Consider the following 26,979-nt stretch of genomic DNA (forward strand, 5'->3'; position numbering starts at 1 on the left):
CTATAGACTAGACTATAGACTAGACTATAGACTAGACTATAGACTAGACTATAGACTAGACTATAGACTAGACTATAGACTAGACTATAGACTAGACTATAGACTAGACTATAGACTAACTAGACTAGACTATACTAGACTAGACTATAGACTAGACTATAGACTAGACTATAGACTAGACTATAGACTAGACTATAGACTAGACTATAGACTAGACTATAGACTAGACTATAGACTAGACTATAGACTAGACTATAGACTAGACTATAGACTAGACTATAGACTAGACTATAGACTAGACTATAGACTAGACTATAGACTAGACTATAGACTAGACTATAGACTAGACTATAGACTAGACTATAGACTAGACTATAGACTAGACTATAGACTAGACTATAGACTAGACTATAGACTAGACTATAGACTAGACATAGACTATAGACTAGACTATAGACTAGACTATAGACTAGACTATAGACTAGACTATAGACTAGACTATAGACTAGACTATAGACTAGACTATAGACGACTATAGACTAGACTATGACTAGACTATAGACTAGACTATAGACTAGACTATAGACTAGACTATAGACTAGACTATAGACTAGACTATAGACTAGACATATAGACTATAGACGACTAGACTAGACTAGACTAGACTAGAGACTAGACTATAGACTAGACTATAGACTAGACTATAGACTAGACTATAGACTAGACTATAGACTAGACTATAGACTAGACTATAGACTAGACTATAGACTAGACTATAGACTAGACTATAGACTAGACTATAGACTAGACTATAGACTAGACTATAGACTAGACTATAGACTAGACTATAGACTAGACTATAGACTAGACTATAGACTAGACTATAGATAGACTATAGACTAGACTATAGACTAGACTATAGACTAGACTAGACTATAGACTAGACTATAGACTAGACTATAGACTACCATAGACTAGACATAGAATAGACTATAGAGTAGACTATAGACTACACCATAGACTAGACCATAGAATGACTATAGAGTAGACTATAGACTACACCATAGACTAGACCATAGAATAGACTATAGAGTAGACTATAGACTAGACTATAGACTAGACTATAGACTAGACTATAGACTAGACTATAGACTAGACTATAGACTAGACTATAGACTAGACTATAGACTAGACTATAGACTAGACTATAGACTAGACTATAGACTAGACTATAGACTAGACTATAGACTAGACTATAGACTAGACTATAGACTAGACTATAGACTAGACTATAGACTAGACTATAGACTAGACTATAGACTAGACTATAGACTAGACTATAGACTAGACTATAGACTAGACTATAGACTAGACTATAGACTAGACTATAGACTAGACTATAGACTAGACTATAGACTAGACTATAGACTAGACTATAGACTAGACTATAGACTAGACTATAGACTAGACTATAGACTAGACTATAGACTAGACTATAGACTAGACTATAGACTAGACTATAGACTAGACTATAGACTAGACTATAGACTAGACTATAGACTAGACTATAGACTAGACTATAGACTAGACTATAGACTAGACTATAGACTAGACTATAGACTAGACTATAGACTAGACTATAGACTAGACTATAGACTAGACTATAGACTAGACTATAGACTAGACTATAGACTAGACTATAGACTAGACTATAGACTAGACTATAGACTAGACTATAGACTAGACTATAGACTAGACTATAGACTAGACTATAGACTAGACTATAGACTAGACTATAGACTAGACTATAGACTAGACTATAGACTAGACTATAGACTAGACTATAGACTAGACTATAGACTAGACTATAGACTAGACTATAGACTAGACTATGACTAGACTATAGACTAGACTATAGACTAGACTATAGACTAGACTATAGACTAGACTATAGACTAGACTATAGACTAGACTATAGACTAGACTATAGACTAGACTATAGACTAGACTATAGACTAGACTATAGACTAGACTATAGACTAGACTATAGACTAGACTATAGACTAGACTATAGACTAGACTATAGACTAGACTATAGACTATACTATAGACTAGACTATAGACTAGACTATAGACTAGACTATAGACTAGACTATAGACTAGACTATAGACTAGACTATAGACTAGACTATAGACTAGACTATAGACTAGACTAGACTATAGACTAGACTATAGACTAGACTATAGACTACTATAGACTAGACTAGACTATAGACTAGACTATAGACTAGACTATAGACTACACCATAGACTAGACCATAGAATAGACTATAGAGTAGACTATAGACTAGACTATAGACTAGACTATAGACTAGACTATAGACTAGACTATAGACTAGACTATAGACTAGACTATAGACTAGACTATAGACTAGACTATAGACTAGACTATAGACTAGACTATAGACTAGACTATAGACTAGACTATAGACTAGACTATAGACTAACTATAGACTAGACTATAGACTAGACTATAGACTAGACTATAGACTAGACTATAGACTAGACTATAGACTAGACTATAGACTAGACTATAGACTAGACTATAGACTAGACTATAGACTAGACTATAGACTAGACTATAGACTAGACTATAGACTAGACTATAGACTAGACTATAGACTAGACTATAGACTAGACTATAGACTAGACTATAGACTAGACTATAGACTAGACTATAGACTAGACTATAGACTAGACTATAGACTAGACTATAGACTAGACTATAGACTAGACTATAGACTAGACTATAGACTAGACTATAGACTAGACTATAGACTAGACTATAGACTAGACTATAGACTAGACTATAGACTAGACTATAGACTAGACTATAGACTAGACTATAGACTAGACTATAGACTAGACTATAGACTAGACTATAGACTAGACTATAGACTAGACTATAGATTAGACTATAGACTAGACCATAGACTAGACCATAGACTAGACCATAGACTAGACCATAGACTAGACTATAGACTAGACTATAGACTAGACCATATACTAGACCATAGACTAGACTATAGACTAGACTATAGACTAGACTATAGACTAGAGTATAGACTAGACTATAGACTAGACTATAGACTAGACCATAGACTAGACTATAGACTAGACTATAGACTAGACTATAGACTAGACTATAGACTAGACTAGACTATAGACTAGACTATAGACTAGACTATAGACTAGACCATAGACTAGACTATAGACTAGACTATAGACTAGACTATAGACTAGACTATAGACTAGACTATAGACTAGACCATAGACTAGACCATAGACTAGACTATAGACTAGACTATAGACTAGACTATAGACTAGACTATAGACTAGACTATAGACTAGACTATAGACTAGACTATAGACTAGACTATAGACTAGACTATAGACTAGACTATAGACTAGACTATAGACTAGACTATAGACTAGACTATAGACTAGACTATAGACTAGACTATAGACTAGACTATAGACTAGACTATAGACTAGACTATAGACTAGACTATAGACTAGACTATAGACTAGACTATAGACTAGACTATAGACTAGACTATAGACTAGACTATAGACTAGACTATAGACTAGACTATAGACTAGACTATAGACTAGACTATAGACTAGACTATAGACTAGACTATAGACTAGACTATAGACTAGACTATAGACTAGACTATAGACTAGACTATAGACTAGACTATAGACTAGACTATAGACTAGACTATAGACTAGACTATAGACTAGACTATAGACTAGACTATAGACTAGACTATAGACTAGACTATAGACTAGACTATAGACTAGACTATAGACTAGACTATAGACTAGACTATAGACTAGACTATAGACTAGACTATAGACTAGACTATAGACTAGACTATAGACTAGACTATAGACTAGACTATAGACTAGACTATAGACTAGACTATAGACTAGACTATAGACTAGACTATAGACTAGACTATAGACTAGACTATATACTAGACTATAGACTAGACTATAGACTAGACTATAGACTAGACTATAGACTAGACTATAGACTAGACTATAGACTAGACTATAGACTAGACTATAGACTAGACTATAGACTAGACTATAGACTAGACTATAGACTAGACTATAGACTAGACTATAGACTAGACTATAGACTAGACTATAGACTAGACTATAGACTAGACTATAGACTAGACTATAGACTAGACTATAGACTAGACTATAGACTAGACTATAGACTAGACTATAGACTAGACTATAGACTAGACTATAGACTAGACTATAGACTAGACTACGTTGTTTATCTTATCTTTGTGACCCATTTCAAATTCAATTTAAAATTTTAATTTATAAAACACTTACCCTAATTTTCCTGACAGTCTTCTTGCTATCATTACGAATATTAATGGAAACACAAACATCTTCTCCATGGGTATACCAGGCTTTGTCTAAACTGGCCTTTAAGCCTACACGACCATCTTGCAGTAAAAACGGTTTATCCACGGCACCCTGGGGACCAGCACAGGCAACGGGACAAACATTATCATACTGAAGGAAATAAACACGAAAATAATTTTTCAAGATTAGAGGGAGAGAAGTTGAAGAATGAATAGAATGACTGTCAGTTCTGCCTAATCATAGAATGAATAGTCTTTTATAAGAATTTAGAAATAAGATTTTAAATTCTTTACCTCTTGAAATGATTTACTATAATTATAGAACGCATCACTTGAGCACTTGTCCACCTCACTTTTACTGCGTCCAAAGCGACCACTAAAGCGAAAAGATTTCGGCGATAAGCGTAGCTTAGGAAAAGAATCTCCGCGCTCCGATTTACGCACAGATTTAGCAGCCGGCCGCGAGGCATCGCCAGTAGCAGTTGCAGTTTCTGGATTAGCGGCTTCATTTTGCTCATGGGTTTGAGGAGATGCTGCACTGGATTCCGTAGTTTGTGTACATATGGGTGGTGTAGTGGTAGTATTAGTATTTGTGCAGGCCAAGGTGACGGGCGGCGAAGAGACAGGGTTATTGATAAGTGCAGCAAAATTCTCAGGTCCATTCAGGCCATGATGAAAAACATCTGTGCGATAAATAACACGAACACCCATTTTCACTGAAGCACGACGATGGAATTTTTCATCGGTTTTGTCGGCTGGAAAGGAGGGAATCAGAAAGTGGTATTTGTATACATAAGCGGATCAAATTCTTGTCTCTAACCTGCATATTTTGGGGAAGTTCTTATTCAACTTACCTATGAAGCAGCGCACATCATAGCTGGTACCTATTGGAGCTCCATAGTATCGCTTTGCAGGTACTAGCTGCACGCTAGGTGGTGCTTGTGATGTTAAAGTTAGTGTAAAAGGATGAGCTCCTTCTCCCAAACGCTTTAGTAAGGCTTCCTGAAATATATAATAATATACAAGGGTTTTAGTTAGAGTTATGTTTCAGTTCTGTTATATTTCAGTTATAGTTCTGCTCAAGTTCTGCTCTAGTTCTGTTCTAGTTCTGTTCTAGTTCTGTTCTAGTTCTGTTCTAGTTCTGTTCTAGTTCTGTCTAGTCTGTTCTAGTTCTGTTCTAGTTCTGTTCTAGTTCTGTTCTAGTTCTGTTCTAGTTCTGTTCTAGTTCTGTTCTAGTTCTGTTCTAGTTCTGTTCTAGTTCTGTTCTAGTTCTGTTCTAGTTCTGTTCTAGTTCTGTTCTAGTTCTGTTCTAGTTCTGTTCTAGTTCTGTTCTAGTTCTGTTCTAGTTCTGTTCTAGTTCTGTTCTAGTTCTGTTCTAGTTCTGTTCTAGTTCTGTTCTAGTTCTGTTCTAGTTCTGTTCTAGTTCTGTTCTAGTTCTGTTCTAGTTCTGTTCTAGTTCTGTTCTAGTTCTGTTCTAGTTCTGTTCTAGTTCTGTTCTAGTTCTGTTCTAGTTCTGTTCTAGTTCTGTTCTAGTTCTGTTCTAGTTCTGTTCTAGTTCTGTTCTAGTTCTGTTCTAGTTCTGTTCTAGTTCTGTTCTAGTTCTGTTCTAGTTCTGTTCTAGTTCTGTTCTAGTTCTGTTCTAGTTCTGTTCTAGTTCTGTTCTAGTTCTGTTCTAGTTCTGTTCTAGTCTGTTCTAGTTCCGTTCTAGTTCCGTTCTAGTTCCGTTCTAGTTCCGTTCTAGTTCCGTTCTAGTTCTGTTCTAGTTCTGTTCTAGTTCTGTTCTAGTTCTGTTCTAATTCTGTTCTAGTTCTGTTCTAGTTCTGTTCTAGTTCTGTTCTAGTTCTGTTCTAGTTCTGTTCTAGTTCTGTTCTAGTTCTGTTCTAGTTCTGTTCTAGTTCTGTTCTAGTTCTGTTCTAGTTCTGTTCTAGTTCTGTTCTAGTTCTGTTCTAGTTCTGTTCTAGTTCCTGTTCTAGTTCCGTTCTAGTTCCGTTCTAGTTCCGTTCTAGTTCCGTTCTAGTTCCGTTCTAGTTCTGTTCTAGTTCTGTTCTAGTTCTGTTCTAGTTCTGTTCTAGTTCTGTTCTAGTTCTGTTCTAGTTCTGTTCTAGTTCTGTTCTAGTTCCGTTCTAGTTCCGTTCTAGTTCAGTTCTAGTTCAGTTCTAGTTCAGTTCTAGTTCAGTTCTAGTTCAGTTCTAGTTCAGTTCTAGTTCAGTTCTAGTTCAGTTCTAGTTCAGTTCTAGTTCAGTTCTAGTTCAGTTCTAGTTCAGTTCTAGTTCAGTTCTAGTTCAGTTCTAGTTCAGTTCTAGTTCAGTTCTAGTTCAGTTCTAGTTCAGTTCTAGTTCAGTTCTAGTTCAGTTCTAGTTCAGTTCTAGTTCAGTTCTAGTTCAGTTCTAGTTCAGTTCTAGTTCAGTTCTAGTTCAGTTCTAGTTCAGTTCTAGTTCAGTTCTAGTTCAGTTCTAGTTCAGTTCTAGTTCAGTTCTAGTTCAGTTCTAGTTCAGTTCTAGTTCAGTTCTAGTTCAGTTCTAGTTCAGTTCTAGTTCAGTTCTAGTTCAGTTCTAGTTCAGTTCTAGTTCAGTTCTAGTTCAGTTCTAGTTCAGTTCTAGTTCTGTTCTAGTTCTGTTCTAGTTCTGTTCTAGTTCTGTTCTAGTTCTGTTTAGTTCTGTTCTAGTTCCGTTCTAGTTCCGTTCTAGTTCCGTTCTAGTTCCGTTCTAGTTCCGTTCTAGTTCCGTTCTAGTTCCGTTCTAGTTCTGTTCTAGTTCTGTTCTAGTTCTGTTCTAGTTCTGTTCTAGTTCTGTTCTAGTTCTGTTCTAGTTCTGTTCTAGTTCTGTTCTAGTTCTGTTCTAGTTCAGTTCTAGTTCAGTTCTAGTTCAGTTCTAGTTCAGTTCTAGTTCAGTTCTAGTTCTGTTCTAGTTCTGTTCTAGTTCTGTTCTAGTTCTGTTCTAGTTCTGTTCTAGTTCTGTTCTAGTTGTTCTAGTTCTGTTCTAGTTCTGTTCTAGTTCTGTTCTAGTTCTGTTCTAGTTCTGTTCTAGTTCTGTTCTAGTTCTGTTCTAGTTCTGTTCTAGTTCTGTTCTAGTTCTGTTCTAGTTCTGTTCTAGTTCTGTTCTGGTTCTGTTCTAGTTCTGTTCTGGTTCTGTTCTAGTTCTAGTTCTGTTCTAGTTCTGTTCTAGTTCAGTTCTAGTGCAGTTCTAGTTCAGTTCTAGTTCAGTTCTAGTTCAGTCCTAGTTCAGTTCTAGTTCAGTTCTAGTTCTGTTCTAGTTCAGTTCTAATTCAGTTCTAGTTCTGTTCTAGTTCAGTTCTAGTTCAGTTCCACTTTAATTCTAGTTCAGAAGTAGTTCTCTATTTACACTTTATTTCCTCATATCACATTTTATCATTTAATCCTCTTATACACTTTATTTAACAAAAATCTGCCAATTATGTTTTTCCTAAAAGAGTGTGTTTTAATTGGATTAATTCTTTATCTTTTTGGGCTTGTGGTAATAATTTGGGCTATACTTTTTGTCGTCCATCGCCTAAGCTTGTTAAAAATGGAAAGGGAGGTTGAAGAAAAAAAACCATGTTTTACATATGAATACAGATGCGTGTGGCATAAATTAGAAACTGAAAACCAAATAGAAATTTGTTTGCTATTATTTGCATATATGCAAATAATATTTTCAAAAGATTTTAAAAGGCTTTGGTTTCCAAAAAATAAAAATAAAATACAGCAGTTTGCTTAAAAGGGATTTAAAAGAGACTAATTGGGATGTAGGAAATAATATAAAGCATATGTTTGCTTGGTAATTGTGTACGGGCATGACATTAAACGGAACCTATACAAACTGTTGGTTATTTTTGGAGATTGAAATATAGTTTTGTGTTAAGGAAATTTTAAATAATTGTATTTATTGGATTTAATATTTGCTCACCTGCAGAGGACTTAACGATTCTTTAGCGGGCTCCTCCTTCCTGGGCCATATTTGATGTAACGACATAATAGCTTCATTACAGAAACGTAAACCCATGACTTCTTCATCTTCACGACCATAACTAGAAAACAAAATAAATACAACTCATCTTAAGTTAATCACTTATTACTTAATCATTTTTTACAGCTAAATATAAACATTAATTTATGTGTTTTCTTAAAGAAATATATTCAGTCAGGTGTAAGAAAATGCCCTAAAATACAAAATAACTTATATCTATGTTAAATCGTGTGTTAAATTCGAAATTGTTCATTGTGTATTCAAGCGTGAAGTAAGTAATTTCTTCTTAAGTTAAATTATTGATTTGTTTTTCATTATTGAAGTATTAATTAATTAACTAAGGCAGCAGACAACGTAATCAGTACATACTTTATGTTCTTAACTTTTTCAGATTTATTTAATGAATTTTACATAATTTTTACATAGTTCACAGTTCATGACAGTCTTGTTGATAGTCTAGTTAAAAATCAAGTTGATATTCTAGTTATTAGTCTAAGTGATAGTCTAGGTGATAGTCTTGATGACAGTTAAGTTGATAATCTAGTTGATAGTCTAGTTAATAGTCTAGTTCATAGTCTAGGTGATAGTCTAGGTGATAGACTAGTTGATAGTCTAGTTAATAGCTTAGTTGATAGTCTAGGTGATAGTCTAGCCGATTGTCTAGTTGATAGTCTAGTTGATAGTCTAGATGACAGTTTAGTTGATAGTCTAGGTGATAGTGTAGGTGATTGTCGAGTTGATAGTCAAGTTGATAGTCTAGTTGATAGTCTAGTTGATAGTCTAGTTGATAGTCTAGTTGATAGTCCAGTTAATAGTCTAGTTGAAGTCAAGTTGATAGACTAGTTGATAGTCTAGTTGATAGTCTGGCTGATAGTCTAGTTAAAAGTCTAGTTGATGGTCTAGGTAATAGTCTAGTTGATAGTCTAATTGATAGTCTAGTTAATAGTCTAGTTGATAGTCTAGGTGATAGTCTAGTTTATAGTCTACTTGATAGCCTAGTTGGTTTTCTAGTTAATAATATAGGTGATAGTCTAGTTAATAGTCTAGTTGATAGTCTAGTTATTAGTCTAAGTGATAGTCTGGTTGATAGTCTAGTTAAAAGTCTAGTTGATAGTCTAGGTGATAGTCTTGATGACAGTTTAGTTGATAATCTAGTTGATGGTCTAGTTGGTAGTCAAGGTGATAGTCTAGTTGATAGTATAGTTTATAGTCTAGTTGACAGTCTAGTTGATAGTATAGTTAATAGTATAGTTGATAGTCTGGTTGATAGTCTAGTTGAAAGTCTAAGTGATAGTCTAGTTGATAGTCAGGGTGATGGTCTAGTTAATAGTCTAGTTGAATGTCTAGTTGATAGTCTAGTTGATAGTCTAGTTGATAGTCTAGTTGATAGTCTAGTTGATAGTCTAGTTGATAGTCTAGTTGATAGTGTGGTTGATAGTCTAGTTGATAGTCTAGTTGATAGTCTAGTTGATAGCCTAGTTGATAGTCTAGTTGATAGTCTAGTTGATAGTCTAGTTGATAAGTCTAGTTGATAGTCTACTTGATAGTCTAGTTGATAGTCTACTTGATAGTCTAGTCATAGGCTAGTAATAGTCTAGTCATAGTCTAGTCATAGTCTAGTCATAGTCTAGTCATAGTCTGGGCCATAGTCTAGTCATAGTCTAGTCATAGTCTAGTCATAGTCTAGTCATAGTCATAGTCCATAGTCTAGTCTAGTCGAGTCATAGTCTAGTCATAGTCTAGTCATAGTCTAGTCATAGTCTAGTCATAGTCTGAGTCATAGTCTAGTCATAGTCTAGTCATAGTCTAGTCATAGTCTAGTCATAGTCCTAGTATAGTCTATAGTCTAGTCATAGTCATAGTCTAGTCATAGTCTAGTCATAGTCTAGTCATAGTCTAGTCATAGTCCTATCATAGTTCTAGTCATAGTCTAGTCATAGTCTAGTCTAGTCTAGTCATAGTCTAGTCATAGTCTAGTCATAGTCTAGTCATGTCTAGTCATAGTCTAGTCCATAGTCTAGTCATAGTCTAGTCATAGTCTAGTCATAGTCTAGTCCTAGTCTAGTCATAGTCTAGTCATAGTCCTAGTCCATAGTCCTAGTCATAGTCTAGTCCATAGTCTATTCATGTCTAGTCATAGTCCTAGTCATAGTCTAGTCCATAGTCCTAGTCATAGTCTAGTCATAGTCTAGTCATTAGTCTAGTCATAGTCTAGTCTATAGTCTAGTCATAGTCTAGTCATAGTCTAGGTAATAGTCTAGTCATAGTCTAGTCATAGTCTAGTCATAGTCTTAGTCATAGTCTAGTCATAGTCTAGTCATAGTCTAGTCATTAGTCTAGTTGATAGTCTCGTCTTTAGTCTAGTTGAATAGTCTACGTTCATAGTCCTAGGTCATAGTCCTAGTCATAGTCTAGTCATAGTCCTAGTCCATAGGTCCTAGTCATAGTCTCGTCATAGTCTAGTCATAGTCCTAGTCATAGTCTAGTCAGTAGTCTAGTCATAGTCTAGTCATAGTCTAGTCATAGTCTAGTTCATAGTCTAGTCATAGTTCTAGTCATAGTCTCAGTCCTTCATAGTCTAGTCATAGTCTAGTCATAGTCTGTCCATAGTCTAGTCATAGTCAGTCTGATAGTCCTAGTCATAGTCTAGTCATAGTCTAGTGCATGTCTAGTCATAGTCTAGTCATAGTCTAGTCATAGTCTAGTCATAGTCTAGTCATAGTCCTAGTCATAGTCTAGTCATAGTCTAGTCATAGTCTAGTCATATCTAGTCCTAGGTAGTCTAGCTAGTCATAGTCAGTCATAGTCTAGTCCATAGCTAGTCATAGTCTAGTCATAGTCTAGGTCATAGTCTAGTCATGTAGTCATAGTCTAGTCATAGTCTAGTCATAGTCTAGTCATAGTCCTAGTCATAGTCTAGTCCTAGTCTAGTCATAGTCTGTCATAGTCTAGTCATAGTCTAGTCATAGTCTAGTTCATAGTCCTAGTCATAGTCTAGTCATAGTATCATAGTCTAGTAAGTCTAGTCATAGTCATAGTCATAGTCTAGTCGATAGTCTAGTCATAGTCTCAGTTGATAGTCTAGTCATAGTCTAGTCATAGTCTAGTAGTCTAGTTCATAGGTCTAGTCATAGTTAGTCATAGTCTAGTCATAGTCTAGTCATAGTCTAGTCATAGTCTAGTCATAGTCTAGTCATAGTCTAGTCATAGTCTAGTCATAGTCTAGTCATAGTCTAGTCATCGTCTAGTCTAGTCATAGTCTAGTCATTAGTCTGTCATAGTCTAGTCATAGTCTAGTCATAGTCTAGTCATAGTCTAGTCATAGTCTAGTCATAGTCTAGTCATAGTCTAGTCTAGTCTAGTCATAGTCTAGTCATAGTCTAGTCATAGTCTAGTCATAGTCTAGTCATAGTCTAGTCATAGTCTAGTCATAGTCTAGTCATAGTCTAGTCAAGTCTAGTCATAGTCTAGTCATAGTCTAGTCATAGCTAGTCATAGTCTAGTCATAGTCTAGTCATAGTCTAGTCATAGTCTAGTCATAGTCTAGTCATAGTCTAGTCATAGTCTAGTCATAGTCTAGTCATAGTCTAGTATAGTCTAGCTAGTATAGTCAGTCTAGTCATCGTCTAGTATAGTTAGTCATAGTCTAGTCATAGTCTAGTCATAGTCTAGTCATAGTCTAGTCATAGTCTAGTCATAGTCTAGTCATAGTCTAGTCATAGTCTAGTCATAGTCTAGTCATAGTCTAGTCATAGTCTAGTCATAGTCTAGCATAGTCTAGTCATAGTCTAGTCATAGTCTAGTCATAGTCTAGTCATAGTCTAGTCAAATCTAGTCATATTTCAAAAATTGTCTTTTACTTACCGAAAAACGTTAAGGTCAATTGTGCATAAACCCGATATCCTTGTATAGCCTTGGGATCAACAAACACAATACCTTGTAGGATGGAGGAGCTATTGCCGGACAAGGTAATTTCAGTGTTGGCAAATACAAAGTTAAAACACAGTTCGGTGAGTTTCTTATAAACACGTTGAGTGCCATAATCATCTTATGGGTCGGACATCTAAAAAGTGATAAAAAGGGTGGAATTAAAAAGAAATCTTATCAAAGAAAGTAAAGGTATTTGTTGTCTGATTGGGTCTTCTAAAGTAAATTGTTTTAAAAAGGATATTTTATCATTATCCATTCAAATCTATATTTTTTTGTTCTTTTTTTTTAATTTCATAATTTTTGACATATTTTTCTGCTTTCATATTTCGAACACCAACCCTAACATGAGGCGATCCATCATGTACCAAAATGCATTTTATGATTTCATCACCATAATCTGCTTTTGTATATTTAGTGTCCTGATTGATGCATTCAGTGGCCCTAAAGTGTTGCAAAAATAAAACAAAACCAACAAAAATGTCTGCTTGCCTGACTTCATGTTAGACATTTTTGCTGGAAAATAGCAGAAAATTTATGTGGAAAATTTTTGTTAATTACATTCTTCTGAGCAAAAAATAAAATTGTTAAAGTGACTGAAATATGGATGAAAATAGCAGGATACCATAGATAATTTTCGAATTTTTAAAGGGAAAGTAATGAAATCATTAACGTTGCTTACTAGAAGGACACATCATCCGTTAAAGTCACATATTGTAGTAAAACTTTCCTGTTAGTTACATTACTAATAATTGAAAAAAACATTTAATATATGAAATTTTTCCATTTGTATTAGAAAGGATATTTGAAAGGATTATCAAAATGTAATATATATATATATATATATATATATATATATATATATATATATATATATATATATATATATATATATATATATATATATATATATATATATATTGATTTTTTTAAAGTAATTTCTGCTATTTTAAAATAGGAAATATGTTTCTATTAAAAGTGTTTTAAACAATATGCTTACGAGTATGTATTTTTTGTGTGTTTTATTTATAAATCAATCAATAGTTCGAAGTATTTGTATAAATATTTAGTATTTTTTGTGACACTTTTTCTCTTGGATGCCGTATACAGAATCGCTACAGAAATGCATATTTCTGCCAAAAAACAAAAACAAAACAAGAGTAGAAAACGTAAATTCAAAATTATACAACTAGGAATAAAAAGTTCAAGGATACAGCTGAAGGTTAAACGAATTAAAGAGTACAAAAAGACTGTTGTACTAAAAATGCGGAAATTTTGTCAACTTGTATTGTTAAAACATTTTAGGAAATTTAAATTTAATAAGACTTTATGGCAAATATTTATGGCAAATAGAATGTGTTAAAACTGAAGACAAACTGGAATATAATAGGGTCTCATGGAATCTAAACTGGGTTCATTTAATGAGCTTCAAATGAAGTTAAACTTGAACAAAGTGAGTTTCTAGAGAAGCTGAACTGGGACCATAAAATCAGAAGCTGAACTAGCTTCTAAATAAGCTAATCTGGGACTATATAATGAGCTTCTGTAGAACCTAGTCTGGGATTATATTATTAGCTTCTATACAATGCAATCTGGGACTGTATAATGAGCTTCAATAGAAGCTAAACTATAGAAGTTGAAGTGGGACTATATAATGAGGTTCTATAGAAGCTAAACTAGGACTGTATAATGAGCTTCTATAGAAGATAAAGTGGGACTATATAATGAGCTCCTGTAGAAGCTGCACTGGGAACATGAAATGAGATTCTATAAAAGCTAATTTGGGACTATATAATGAGCTTCTATAGAAGATAACTAGGACTGTATAAGGAGCTTCTATAGAAGATAAAATGGGACTATATAATGAGCTTCTGTAAAAGCTGAACTAGGACCATGAAATGAGCTTCCATAAACGATAAACTGGGACTATATGATGAGCTTCTATAGAAGCTAAACTAGGACTATATAATGAGCTTCTAGAGAAGACAAAGTGGGACTATATGATGAGCTTCTATAGAAGCAAAACTAGTACTGTATAATGAGCATCTATAGAAGATAAAGTGGGACTATATAATTCTACAGATATTGATCTGGGACTGTATAATCAGATTCTATAGAAGATAAAGTGGGACAATATAATGAGCTTCTATAGAAGCTGAACTTGGACTATGAAATGAGATTCTATAAAAGCTAAACTGGGACTATATAATGAGCTTCTATAGAAGATAAAGTGGGTCTATTAATGAGCATCTATAAAAGCAAAACTATAAGGGCTATATAATGAGTTTCTATAGAAGATAAATTGGGACAATATAATGAGCTTCTATAGAAGCTGAACTTGGACTATGAAATGAGATTCTTCTATAAAAGCTAAACTGGGACTATATAATGAGCTTCTATAGAAGCTGAACTTGGACCATGAAATGAGCTTCTATAATAGCTAAACTTATAATGAGCTTCTAAAGAAGATAAAGTGGGACTATATAATCAGCTTCTATAAAAGATAAAATGGGACTATATAATGAGCTTCTATATAAGCTAAACTAGAACTATATAATGAGCTTCTATATAATATAAACTGGAACTATATAACGAGCTTCTATAGAAGCAAAACTAGGACTATATAATGAGTTTCTAGAGAAGATAAAGTGGGTCTATATAATGAATTTTTGTAGAAGTTGAACTGGGACCATGAAATGAGCTTCTATACAAGCTAAACTGGGACTTTATAATGAGCTTCCAGAGAAGATAAACTGGAACTATGTAATGAGCTTCTATTAATGGGACCATGAAATGAGCTTCTATAAAAGCTAAACTTATAATGAGCTTCTAAAGAAGATAAAGTGGGACTATATAATCAGCTTCTATAAAAGATAAAATGGGACTATATAATGAGCTTCTATATAAGCTAAATTAGAACTATATAATGAGCTTCTATATAATATAAACTGGAACTATATAACGAGCTTCTATAGAAGCAAAACTAGGACTATATAATGAGTTTCTAGAGAAGATAAAGTGGGTCTATATAATGAATTTTTGTAGAAGTTGAACTGGGACCATGAAATGAGCTTCTATACAAGCTAAACTGGGACTAGATGATAAACTAGGACTGTATAAGGAAATTCTATAGAAGATAAAGTGGGACTATATAATGAGCTTCTGCAGAAGTTGAACTGGGACCATGAAATGAGCTTCTATAAAAGCTAAACTGGGACTTTATAATGAGCTTCTTTAGAAGATAAAGTAGGACTATATAATGAGCTTCTGTAGATGCTGAACTGGGACCATGAAATGAGCTTATATAAAAGTTAAACTGGAACTATATAATGAGTTTTTATAGAAGTTAATCTGGAACAGTATAATGAGCTTCTATAGAAGATGAAGTGGGACTACATATTGAGCTTCTAATCGACAGTAATTTTACCTATACTAAGACTATATTACAAACTTTTTAAAAAGCTTAACAGGGACTATGTTGCGACCCTCTATTGACTGAGATTGTATAATGATCGTCCTTTAATCCTACTTAGCATAACTGGAGCCAAACTGTGCTAATATAAAGACCTTAGGTAGTAATCAAGGTGAGACCAAGTTAGGGATTTATACAGTAGTTTGATTTCATTTAATTTTTGAATAAATTTTTCCTTCTTTCTGTTTAATCAGTTGATTAAACTTTTACCAAATTCCCTCCTTTTCATTTCTCTCTGTGTACCTTTCATTAAACTCATTGATTTCTCCATTTACCAAATCCAACCAGAGTATTTCACTACGAAAACTGACACATGATGAACGTTTTCTAGAGCCATGTTGCAAATGATGTTGTTGATGTTCCTGTTCAATGCCACCATCATTACTGCCTTTCCTCTCGGCCGGTGTTGGTGTTTGTGGAGAATGTTGTTGGGAATTATTGCTGCTACTGCTACTGCCGCTGTGACCACTATGATAACGTGGTATGTTAAGGAAATCCAAAAATTGTGATAATCTCTTGCAACGACTGCTGGGGCAGTGAAGGGAAAAAGGTTTTTGTTGATTTTTTTGTGGAGGAATAAAGAGAGAAAGGAAATAATTGTAGCTGAAAGCTAATTTTGTTTAGATATTGTTGGGTAATTATTTAAGCATGTCTTGCTTAAAATTTAAGCATCAATTTTGTTTGATGTTAAGCTGGTTTTTTGAAGTTGGTAGGTGGGGAATTTTCATAAATATTTAATTAGAAATTTTATTCAGAAAATAAACCACAAATATGTTTTTTAAGAAGTAGCTGAGTATATTACTATTAGAAGTTGGTTATTAAATATTAAAAGCTTTACTTGTCTTTTAAAGTAAAGTTGATGGTTTGTTAGTTATATACAGACATTTAAAGGAATATTTAAATACTTAATATTTTATTGTTTACAAATAAATTATTTATGGTTTTAGCTTACTACGTAATTTTAATCTTTGCCAATCGCTTGTATAGTTTCGCCGCTATATAGAATTTTATGCCGATATCCAGCAATTAATAATAATCATACGCCTTGTAGGGCAGACATTTTTAATTAAGATTTTTTTGAAAAAATAAAGAATTGTAGTCAAAAGTTTATTAGTAAATTATAGAAAGTAAAGTCAGATTAACATTGTTTAACTATAAATGCTAAAAGATTGAAAATTTTCTTAATAAATTAAAAAAAAATTTACATTTTGAATTTAGTACCCAGAAGCTGAGGTTTACTAAGGTTCCAAATGGAAAAGAAGACTTAAATTGTACAATATTTCTCATTACAAATATTGCCTATAGCCTTGACTTTCTACGTCTTTCTCTTAATTAATATCAATCATACGTCTAGTTGAACAAACATTTGAATTACAAATTCTTTAAAGAAAATTTCAAAGATTTTGTAAACGAAGTTTAGGAACGTAAAATTTATATGGTTTTCTTATGAATTTTAATAATTTCTTCAAGAAATTTAATTTGAAAACACAATGCTAGAAGTTAATTGGTTGGAGTTATTAGTAAATTATAGAAAGTAAAGTCAGATTAACATTGTTTAACTATAAAAGCTAAAAGATTGAAAATTTTCTTAATAAATTTAAAAAATTTTTACATTTTAGAATTTAGTACCCAGAAGCTGAGGTTTACCTAGGTTCAAAATTGAAAAGAAGACTTAAGTTGTATAATATTTCTCATTACAAATATTGCTTACAGTCTAAACTTTCTACAGCTTTTTGAATTTTTCAAATATCATTATTAGTTTTGAAGTTATTGAGTAACTTGTATGTCTTCCTCTTAATTAATATCAATCATACGTCTAGTTGGACAAACATTTTAAATACAAATTTTTTAAAGAAAATTTCAAAGATTTTGTAAACGAAGTTTAGGAAAGTAAAAATTGTGTGGTTTTCTTATGATTTTTTTTTCAAATTTCTTCAAGAAACAAACAATCCAACAAACTATTATGAACTTGTTTCAAGGAAAATTTCTCTATTTTGTAGCTAATTTTGTAAAACTATGAAAAGATTCCCTAAATGCTGCAAAATTGTTCTTCTTTATGTCATAATTCCTTGGAAACCTTTACATAAAAACTATTTAACCTTCTGTTAGTAACAAGTCTATTTGCTTTCCCATATATGGTCTTGTTGATAATTGCCTGTAAGTTAATTGGTTGGAGTTGTTCAAACAACTAGTTGTCTTCTTTGACTATTCAGTTTCTTTTATTTTTTCTAGTTTGCCAAGTATTTGAAAGCGAAGTAATCAATATCTAAAAATTATCGTGCTGTAAACAGGAAACATAAGAATATGACATTATAAATATATAAAAGAGTCCAAACATCTGTTTACAAACAGTTGCAAATTAGTTAAGAGTTTTTGTTAAGACTTGTAAGAACAGCAAATAAAATTATTTACTTAAGCATTTATTCTTAAAATCTTTCTGGTATTTTGTAATTTTTTACAGGATTACAAAGTTGGTTCTTTTTTAATACATATTTAAAATTTTATTATTTTTATTTACATTTGGCATTATCTTCCCTGTAAAAATATTTATTTTTAATAATTTTCTCTTAAAAGACTCTTCAGCCACTTTTTTATAAATATCATGTAAATATTTAAAGTCTTTGGGCAAACAATATAAAGATAACCTGGTGGTATTAAGTCATAATCATTTAAATAAATCCTCTTAAAAGCACATAAAATCTACTTTTTAGAACTTTTTAAAATCCATTTTAGAACTTTTTAAAGCGTCTTCCTTTAACTGCGTAGATAATTTCCAGTGTTTTAAAAAATACAAATCTGAATAGTACACATGTCCAATTGAAGTACAGGTTAGGAAATTAAAACGTTGTGGGTGTAAGTCAAACATTCATCTGACAAATAGTGGGCCTCCTTTAGATTAGTAATTAGTTTACTTTGCTGTCAGACTGGAGATTGTGGGTTCGAATCCCAACAAAGATACTGGTAAAGACCTAGGTATCTTTGTTGGGATGTAAAATTACAAATATTTAAAGGTTAAAATTTAATAAATGACATTTTTTCTTCTCGAAAAAAAGAATGTTTTCGAGTCATTGTTATTTGTAAGGCAGACATAACATCGTATTCTTAAGGGACACATACAAAATTATACAAATTAGCATATCTAGCCTATAGTCTAGTCTATAGTCTAGTCTACAGTCTAGTCTACAGTCTAGTCTATAGTCTATACAGTCTAGTCTACAGTCTAGTCTACAGTCTAGTCTACAGTCTAGTTTACAGTCTAGTTTACAGTCTAGTCATAGTCTAGTCATAGTCTAGTCATAGTCTAGTCATAGTCTAGTCATAGTCTAGTCATAGTCTAGTCATAGTCTAGTCATAGTCTAGTCAGTCTAGTCATAGTCTAGTCATAGTCTAGTCATAGTCTAGTCATAGTCTAGTCATAGTCTAGTCATAGTCTAGTCATAGTCTAGTCATAGTCTAGTCATAGTCTAGTCATAGTCTAGTCATAGTCTAGTCATAGTCTAGTCATAGTCTAGTCATAGTCATAGTCTAGTCATAGTCTAGTCATAGTCTAGTCATAGTCTAGTCATAGTTTAGTCATAGTCTAGTCATAGTTTAGTCATAGTCTAGTCATAGTCTAGTCATAGTCTAGTCATAGTCTAGTCATAGTCTAGTCATAGTCTAGTCATAGTCTAGTCATAGTCTAGTCATAGTCTAGTCATAGTCTAGTCATAGTCTAGTCATAGTCTAGTCATAGTCTAGTCATAGTCTAGTCATAGTCTAGTCATAGTCTAGTCATAGTCTAGTCATAGTCTAGTCATAGTCTAGTCATAGTCTAGTCATAGTCTAGTCATAGTCTAGTCATAGTCTAGTCATAGTCTAGTCATAGTCTAGTCATAGTCTAGTCATAGTCTAGTCATAGTAGTCTAGTCAGTCTAGTCATAGTCTAGTCATAGTCTAGTCATAGTCTAGTTATAGTCTAGTCATAGTCTAGTCATAGTCTAGTCATAGTCTAGTCATAGTCTAGTCATAGTCTAGTCATAGTCTAGTCATAGTCTAGTCATAGTCTAGTCATAGTCTAGTCATAGTCTAGTCATAGTCTAGTCATAGTCTAGTAATAGTTTAGTCATAGTCTAGTCATAGTCTGGCCATAGTCTAGTCATAGTCTAGTCATAGTCTAGTCATAGTCTAGCCATAGTCTAGTCATAGTCTAGTCACATAGTCTAGTCATAGTCTAGTCATAGTCTAGTCATAGTCTAGTCATAGTCTAGTCATAGTCTAGTCATAGTCTAGTCATAGTCTAGTCATAGTCTAGTCCTAGCTCTAGTCATAGTCTAGTCCATAGTCTAGTTCATGTCTAGTCATAGTCTAGTCATAGTCTAGTCATCGTTAGTCATAGTCTAGTCCTATGTCTAGTCATAGTCTAGTCATTAGTCTAGTAGTCTAGTAAGTCTAGTCATAGTCTAGTCATCGTCTAGTCATAGTTCTAGTCATAGTCTAGTCATTAGTCTAGTCCTAGTCTAGTCATAGTCTAGTCATAGTCTAGTCATAGTCTAGTCATAGTCTAGTCATAGTCTTAGTCATAGTTAGTCATGTCTAGTCATAGTCTAGTCATAGTCTAGTCATAGTCTAGTCATAGTCTCGTCATAGTCTAGTCATAGTCTAGTCATAGTCTAGTCATAGTCTAGTCATAGTCTAGTCATAGTCTAGTCATAGTCTAGTCATAGTCGTGTCAATAGTCTAGTCATAGTCTAGGCATAATCTGGTATTAAATTAAAGCATTTAAAATACCGTATGAAGTGAGCGTATGAGTGCTATGAATAATTAAATATCACTCATACTAATAAATTTAAAATTATGTTTTTCCTCATTTGAAAGAAGATTTAGAATCGTTTTTTAAGTGTGTTTTACTAACATTGATAAGGTTCTGATGAAGCCACAAATTACATTATTTCCTAATACATATGTGTTTCAATTTGGTACCAATAAACAATTTCTTACCCTTATGAAACCGTTAAGCAATTCAACACAATTTAGGAGTAATGCATCAAGATTTTTATTAGAAACAAGCAAGAGTGTTATATTCGGCCATGCCGAATCTTATATCAAATCATCCTTATAAATAAACTTTGATATTATCGATCTATGTTGAATCATATGTCGATATTATTATGAACATCAGGGAAATATTTGGTAGAGGGAATTTAATAAGGGCTTATGCATGGACCGTGCTCTTCCGAATTAAAAATATTAATTTTGTTTGATCCAATATTTATAACCATAAACTGTTTTTTGTAAGAGTGGTTATATGGAGGGTAGAGTCAATTATGGACCTATCCATGTTGGTTTATACAATAATTATTTGTATCTAATGTAGCTGTACTTGTATCTTTAATTCAGTCATGAGGTTTAAAATATTTATCTGAAGGGAACCGAAAATGGGTGTTTGATTAGTTATCCTCATCAAATTCAGTTGAAAACTTCCAGTCCTATAAAACTCCCGTAATTTGGAAGAACTTTTGAGCCATACATGAGCGTTAAAGTGATTCTCTGGAGTGAATCGTTAAAGGCGCCCCTATACGCCCACCCCCGTATAAGTCAATTATGGATCAATACTTCTAAAATTTAAAACGATTTTTAGTTTTTGGCTAGTACAAAACTTGTTTACGTAGATTTTCACTGCTGTAATCGCATTTTTGAGTCAGTAATGAGCGTTAAAGTCATTATCTGAAGGGGACCTTATAGGGGGTAGGGTCAATTACAGACTGATCCTCATAAAATTTAGTGGGAGATTTTAGCTAATACGAGAATTGTTTATGTCGAAATTCATCGATGTACTCGCAGTTTTAAGCTAGTAATGAGCTTTAAAGTCATTTTCTGAAGGGGACTTTGCAAGTGGGATAGGGTTAATTAACGACCGATCCTAATAAAATTTGATAAAGAACTTTTGGCTTGGACAAAACTTATTTATGTAAAATTTTACTTCTGTACTCACATTTTTGAATCAGTAATAAGCCTTAAAGTCATTTTCTGAAGGGGACCTTATATGGGGGATTATGAACCGATCCTTATAAAATTTTACGAAGAGATCTAAATTCTTATAAAACATGTTTGTGCCGAATTTCATGCTTTCCTTAGCCCGTTATGTGCGATAAAGTCATTTTCTGACGGGGACTTTTTATGGGCGGTAGGGTCAATTATGGGCCTATCCTTATAAAATTTTACAAAGAGATTTAGGTTCCCATAAAACTTGTTTGTGCCGAACTTCACCGCTATTGATGGTTCTCTTAGCCAGTTGTGGGCGATAAAGTCATTTTCTGAAGGGGACTTTATATGGGGGTTAGGTTCAATTATGGGCCTATCCTTATAAAATTTTACAAAGAGATTTAAGTTCTCAATACACATGTTTGTGCCAAATTTCACCGCAATTGATGCTTTTCTTAGTCAGTTATGGGCGATAAAGTCATTTTCTGAAGGGGACTTTATATGGGGGGTAGGGTCAATTATGGGCCTATCCTTATAAAATTTTACAAAGAGATTTATGTTCCCATAAAACATGTTTTTACCGAATTTCACCTCTATTGATGCTTCTTTTAGCCAGTTATGGGCCATAAAGTCATTTTCTGAAGGGGACTTTATATGGGGGGTAGGGTCAATTATGGGCCTATCCTCATAAAATTTTACAAAGAGATTTATGTTCCCAAAAAACATGTTTGTGCCGAATTTCACCGCAATTGATGCTTCTCTTAGCCAGTTATGGGCGATAAAGTCATTTTCTGAAGGGGACTTTATATGGGGGGTAGGGTCAATTATGGGCCTATCCTTATAAAATTTTACAAAGAGATTTATGGTCCCATAAAACATGTTTGTGCCGAATTTCACCGCTATTAACGCTTCTCTTATCCAGTTATGGGCGATAAAGTCATTTTCTGAAGGGGACTTTATATGGGGGGTAGGGTCAATTATGGACCGATCCTTATAAAATTCTACGAAGAGATTTATGTTTCCATAAAACATTTTTGTGCCGAATTTCACTGCTATTAACGCTTCTCTTATCCAGTTATGGGCGATAAAGTCATTTTCTGAAGGGGACTTTATATGGGGGTAGGGTCAATTATGGACCGATCCTTATAAAATACTACGAAGAGATTTGTGTTCCCGTAAAACATGCTTGTGCCGAATTTCAGCGCTATTGATGCTTCCCTTAGCAAGTTATGAGCGATAAAGTCATTTTCTGAAGGGGGCCTTATATGGGGGCTAGGCGAAATCGTAGACCGATATTGCCCATTTTCAATACCAAACAAACTGCATCAACTAGAAGTATCTGTGCAAAATTTCAGCTCGCTAGCTACTTCCGTTTGGACTCTATCGTGTTTTCAACAGACAGACAGACAGACGGACAGACGGACGGACATGGCTAGATCGTCTTAGAATCTAATAAGGACCCAGAATATATATACTTTTATGGGTCTTAGACGAATATTTCAATGTGTTACAAACGGAATGACAAAAACAATATACCCCCCATCTTTTTTGATGGTGGGTATAAAAAAATTACTTGAAAAATTTTATTACGTTTGCTTTAAACTTAAGTAAATTAGCTTAGTTCGTTAAAGACTTAAATGATATATTACGAACTTCGTTATTAAATATTATTAGATAGAGACTCTGAACTAAACTATAAACGATATTGTGAACTTGACTAGAAACACTATTTTCTCTGATTATACAATAGTTGAATTTAAATGTGATATAATAACTTAAACATCTTGAATTATTGACTAAAATATGCTTTAAAAACACTAATTGAAATAAATTATTCCATAAGAAACGAAACAACAAACATTTTTAGGTGATAGTAAGACATTATTTACAAACAGCGAGAACAATTTCAGATATGCGGAGTAAGAGTTTACAAAATAAATAGCCGTCGTTTCCAAAAAAGCAAAACGTGCCACCTTATTTCCAATATAAAACACAAAAACTTAATTTTTCGTGTCATTACAGATTTCTGTTTACATGTACGCATTTTTGTACCAAAGTAAAACTTTTAAATTGTGCAGCACGTTTTATACATATTTTATAGCATATTTTTGGAGCATGTTTCAGGTCATGATTTCTGTTTTACCAAAGGTGTTTAACTTTTGGAAATCGTAAAATCTAGTAAAATGTTTTCTGTTCCAAACCAATACATGCAAACGAAAATCACTAGCTTCATAACTTTAAACGGATATAAGGATAGAAAATTTATGACTTCATATGACAGCACATTCATTCGTAAAGACTTCTAATTAATGCTTGGCGTTTGGTAACAAAAACTTGTCATATTAAACATTTAAAATGTATGTCATTGACGTTTTCGTCGATGTTTTAGTTCTATCAAACTATAAACTGAAATGTTATAGGACTATGACTAGACTATGACTAGACTATGACTAGACTATAACTAGACTATGACTAGACTATGACTAGACTATGACTAGACTATGACTAGACTATAGACTAGACTATAGACTAGACTATAGACTAGACTATAGACTATAGACTAGACTATGACTAGACTATGACTAGACTATGATTAGACTATGACTAGACTATGACTAGACTATAACTAGACTATGACTAGACTATGACTAGACTATGACTAGACTATGACCAGACTATGACTAGACTATGACCAGACTATGACTAGACTATGACTAGACTATGACTAGACTATGACTAGACTATGACTAGACTATGACTAGACTATGACTAGACTATAGACTAGACTATAGACTAGACTATAGACTAGACTATGACTAGACTATGACTAGACTATGACTAGACTATGACTAGACTATAGACTAGACTATAGACTAGACTATGACTAGACTATGACTAGACTATGACTAGACTATGACTAGACTATGACTAGACTATGACTAGACTATGACTAGACTATGACTAGACTATGACTAGACTATGACTAGACTATGACTAGACTATGACTAGACTATGACTAGACTATGACTAGACTATGACTAGTCTATGACTAGACTATGACTAGACTATGACTAGACTATGACTAGACTATGACTAGACTATGACTAGACTATGACTAGACTATGACTAGACTATGACTCGACTATGACTCGACTATGACTAGACTATGACTAGACTATGACTAGACTATGACTAGACTATGACTAGACTATGACTAGACTATGACTAGACTATGACTAGACTATGACTAGACTATGACTAGACTATGACTAGACTATGACTAGACTATGACTAGACTATGACTAGACTATGACTAGACTATGACTAGACTATGACTAGACTATGACTAGACTATGACTAGACTATGACTAGACTATGACTAGACTATGACTAGACTATGACTAGACTAGACTATGACTAGACTATGACTAGACTATGACTAGACTATGACTAGACTATGACTAGACTATGACTAGACTATGACTAGACTATGACTAGACTATGACTAGACTAAGACTAGACTATGACTAGACTATGACTAGACTATGACTAGACTATGACTAGACTATGACTAGACTATGACTAGACTATGACTAGACTATTAGACTATGACTAGACTATGACTAGACTATGACTAGACTATGACTAGACTATGACTAGACTATGACTAGACTATGACTAGACTATGACTAGACTATGACTAGACTATGACTAGACTATGACTAGACTATGACTAGACTATGACTAGACTATGACTAGACTATGACTAGACTATGACTAGACTATGACTAGCTTTGTTGTTATTTTTATTTATTTTCCTTTGATTTTATTGTCCTTCTTATATTGTTTGTAGCAACTTGTTGCTTCAAAATATTGCGTAGAAATTGTAACAAATGACTTCCTGTCAGCAAATGTGTTGTCATGCCATTAGTATTTGTATAGCAGACATAACAACATATTATTAAAGGACTCAGACATAGACAACAAATAATCATGCATATTTATAAGGACAAGTTTAACTTAAAGCATAAAATCCTGTTGAGTCAATCTAAAGTTACATTTTAGAATTGTTTGAGAATATAAACTGGATTTTTATAGAAAAAGCATATGACTAAAAATCATTAAATTGATGCCATGAAAATATGTTTGCGTATTTGGTGGTTTTTAGTTTGAAATTTAAGACAAAATTGTAAAGAAAGAAAGACAAAAATCCGGAATGTGTACGTTACTAATTATAGATTAATTTGTGGTTGTTAAACTGTCATTATGCCATGTAATATATTATGTAGTTAGTGCACACAGGATATAATTAATAAATGGTATAATCATGGTTGAGTAACTTGATGTATTTTGAATGAGTTTTTGTAGTTTTATGTTTTCTATACAATTCATAATTGAAAAGCAAATGTCGTGGTTTGCTTACAAAATAATCTTCACACAATTAATACATTTAATTCAAATTTCGGTTCAGTGGTACGTATACGTTATATGTAATTGTTTTAAATAACAGTCATACGTCTTGTAGTTCAATATGTTAAATTTACAGAATTTCTTGTAGAGATGATTATTTTTTATACAAATATTTTAAAACAAGATTTTGTATTTATCTTGGTATTTATAACAATTATTTACACAAGTTGTCCAAGTTCTTTTTTTATAATTTAAAACAAATTTTGACTTGAAATTAAACAACTTACCTGTCATGTTGTTCTGTTTTATGTTGCTGCTCTTTTTGTGTGGTTTGTGTTTGAAGTTGTTGCAGCTGTGACTGTTTTTCCTGTTCCTTTTCCATTTCAGGTTCATTTTTCGTTTCTTTATCCTTGTCACTAATTTTATCTTTGTTTTCTGTCATGTTGGTCTGATGGCTTTTGTTGAAATGTTTTATTGTTTTTAGAAAATAAATGAGTTTTTGTTTGGTTTTTATTATTTTAATTATTTTTATTATTATTTAGTATTTTGCATTGTGGTGTTTAGCTTTTCATTTGTATTTTAATTATTATTTCTATTTTATTTTTAATGTTTTACCAAAGAATTTAACAAGAAAATTTTTTAAATTATTAAGAATGAATTGCATTTTTTGTTAATAATTACATTTTATTTTAAATATTATTTATGCTGAATTTCACAGTAAATATAATATTTGTCAATTATGGTTCGATAGAAGTGATAATAACAAAAAGTAGATTCATACGACTTTCAA

General features: G+C 33.0%; 1 protein-coding gene across 1 annotated transcript in view; it reads right to left on the reverse strand.

Moving 5' to 3' along the window:
* The window catches only part of LOC119601074, a 38,296-nt gene extending 11,665 nt beyond the window's left edge, over nt 1-26,631 (reverse strand). The window contains 9 exon segments of the mRNA XM_037951782.1: nt 4,420-4,605; nt 4,749-5,209; nt 5,309-5,456; nt 8,360-8,480; nt 12,280-12,397; nt 12,400-12,434; nt 12,436-12,466; nt 16,120-16,346; nt 26,477-26,631. Coding sequence (XP_037807710.1) covers nt 4,420-4,605; nt 4,749-5,209; nt 5,309-5,456; nt 8,360-8,480; nt 12,280-12,397; nt 12,400-12,434; nt 12,436-12,466; nt 16,120-16,346; nt 26,477-26,631 — 1,482 coding nt within the window.
* Nucleotides 26,632-26,979: the final 348 nt, after the last annotated feature.

The sequence above is a fragment of the Lucilia sericata genome, unplaced genomic scaffold, assembly GCF_015586225.1.
Source record: "Lucilia sericata isolate MDLA Ls3-8-SP2 unplaced genomic scaffold, ASM1558622v1 Contig000141F_arrow, whole genome shotgun sequence".
NCBI classification, from domain to species: domain Eukaryota; kingdom Metazoa; phylum Arthropoda; class Insecta; order Diptera; family Calliphoridae; genus Lucilia; species Lucilia sericata.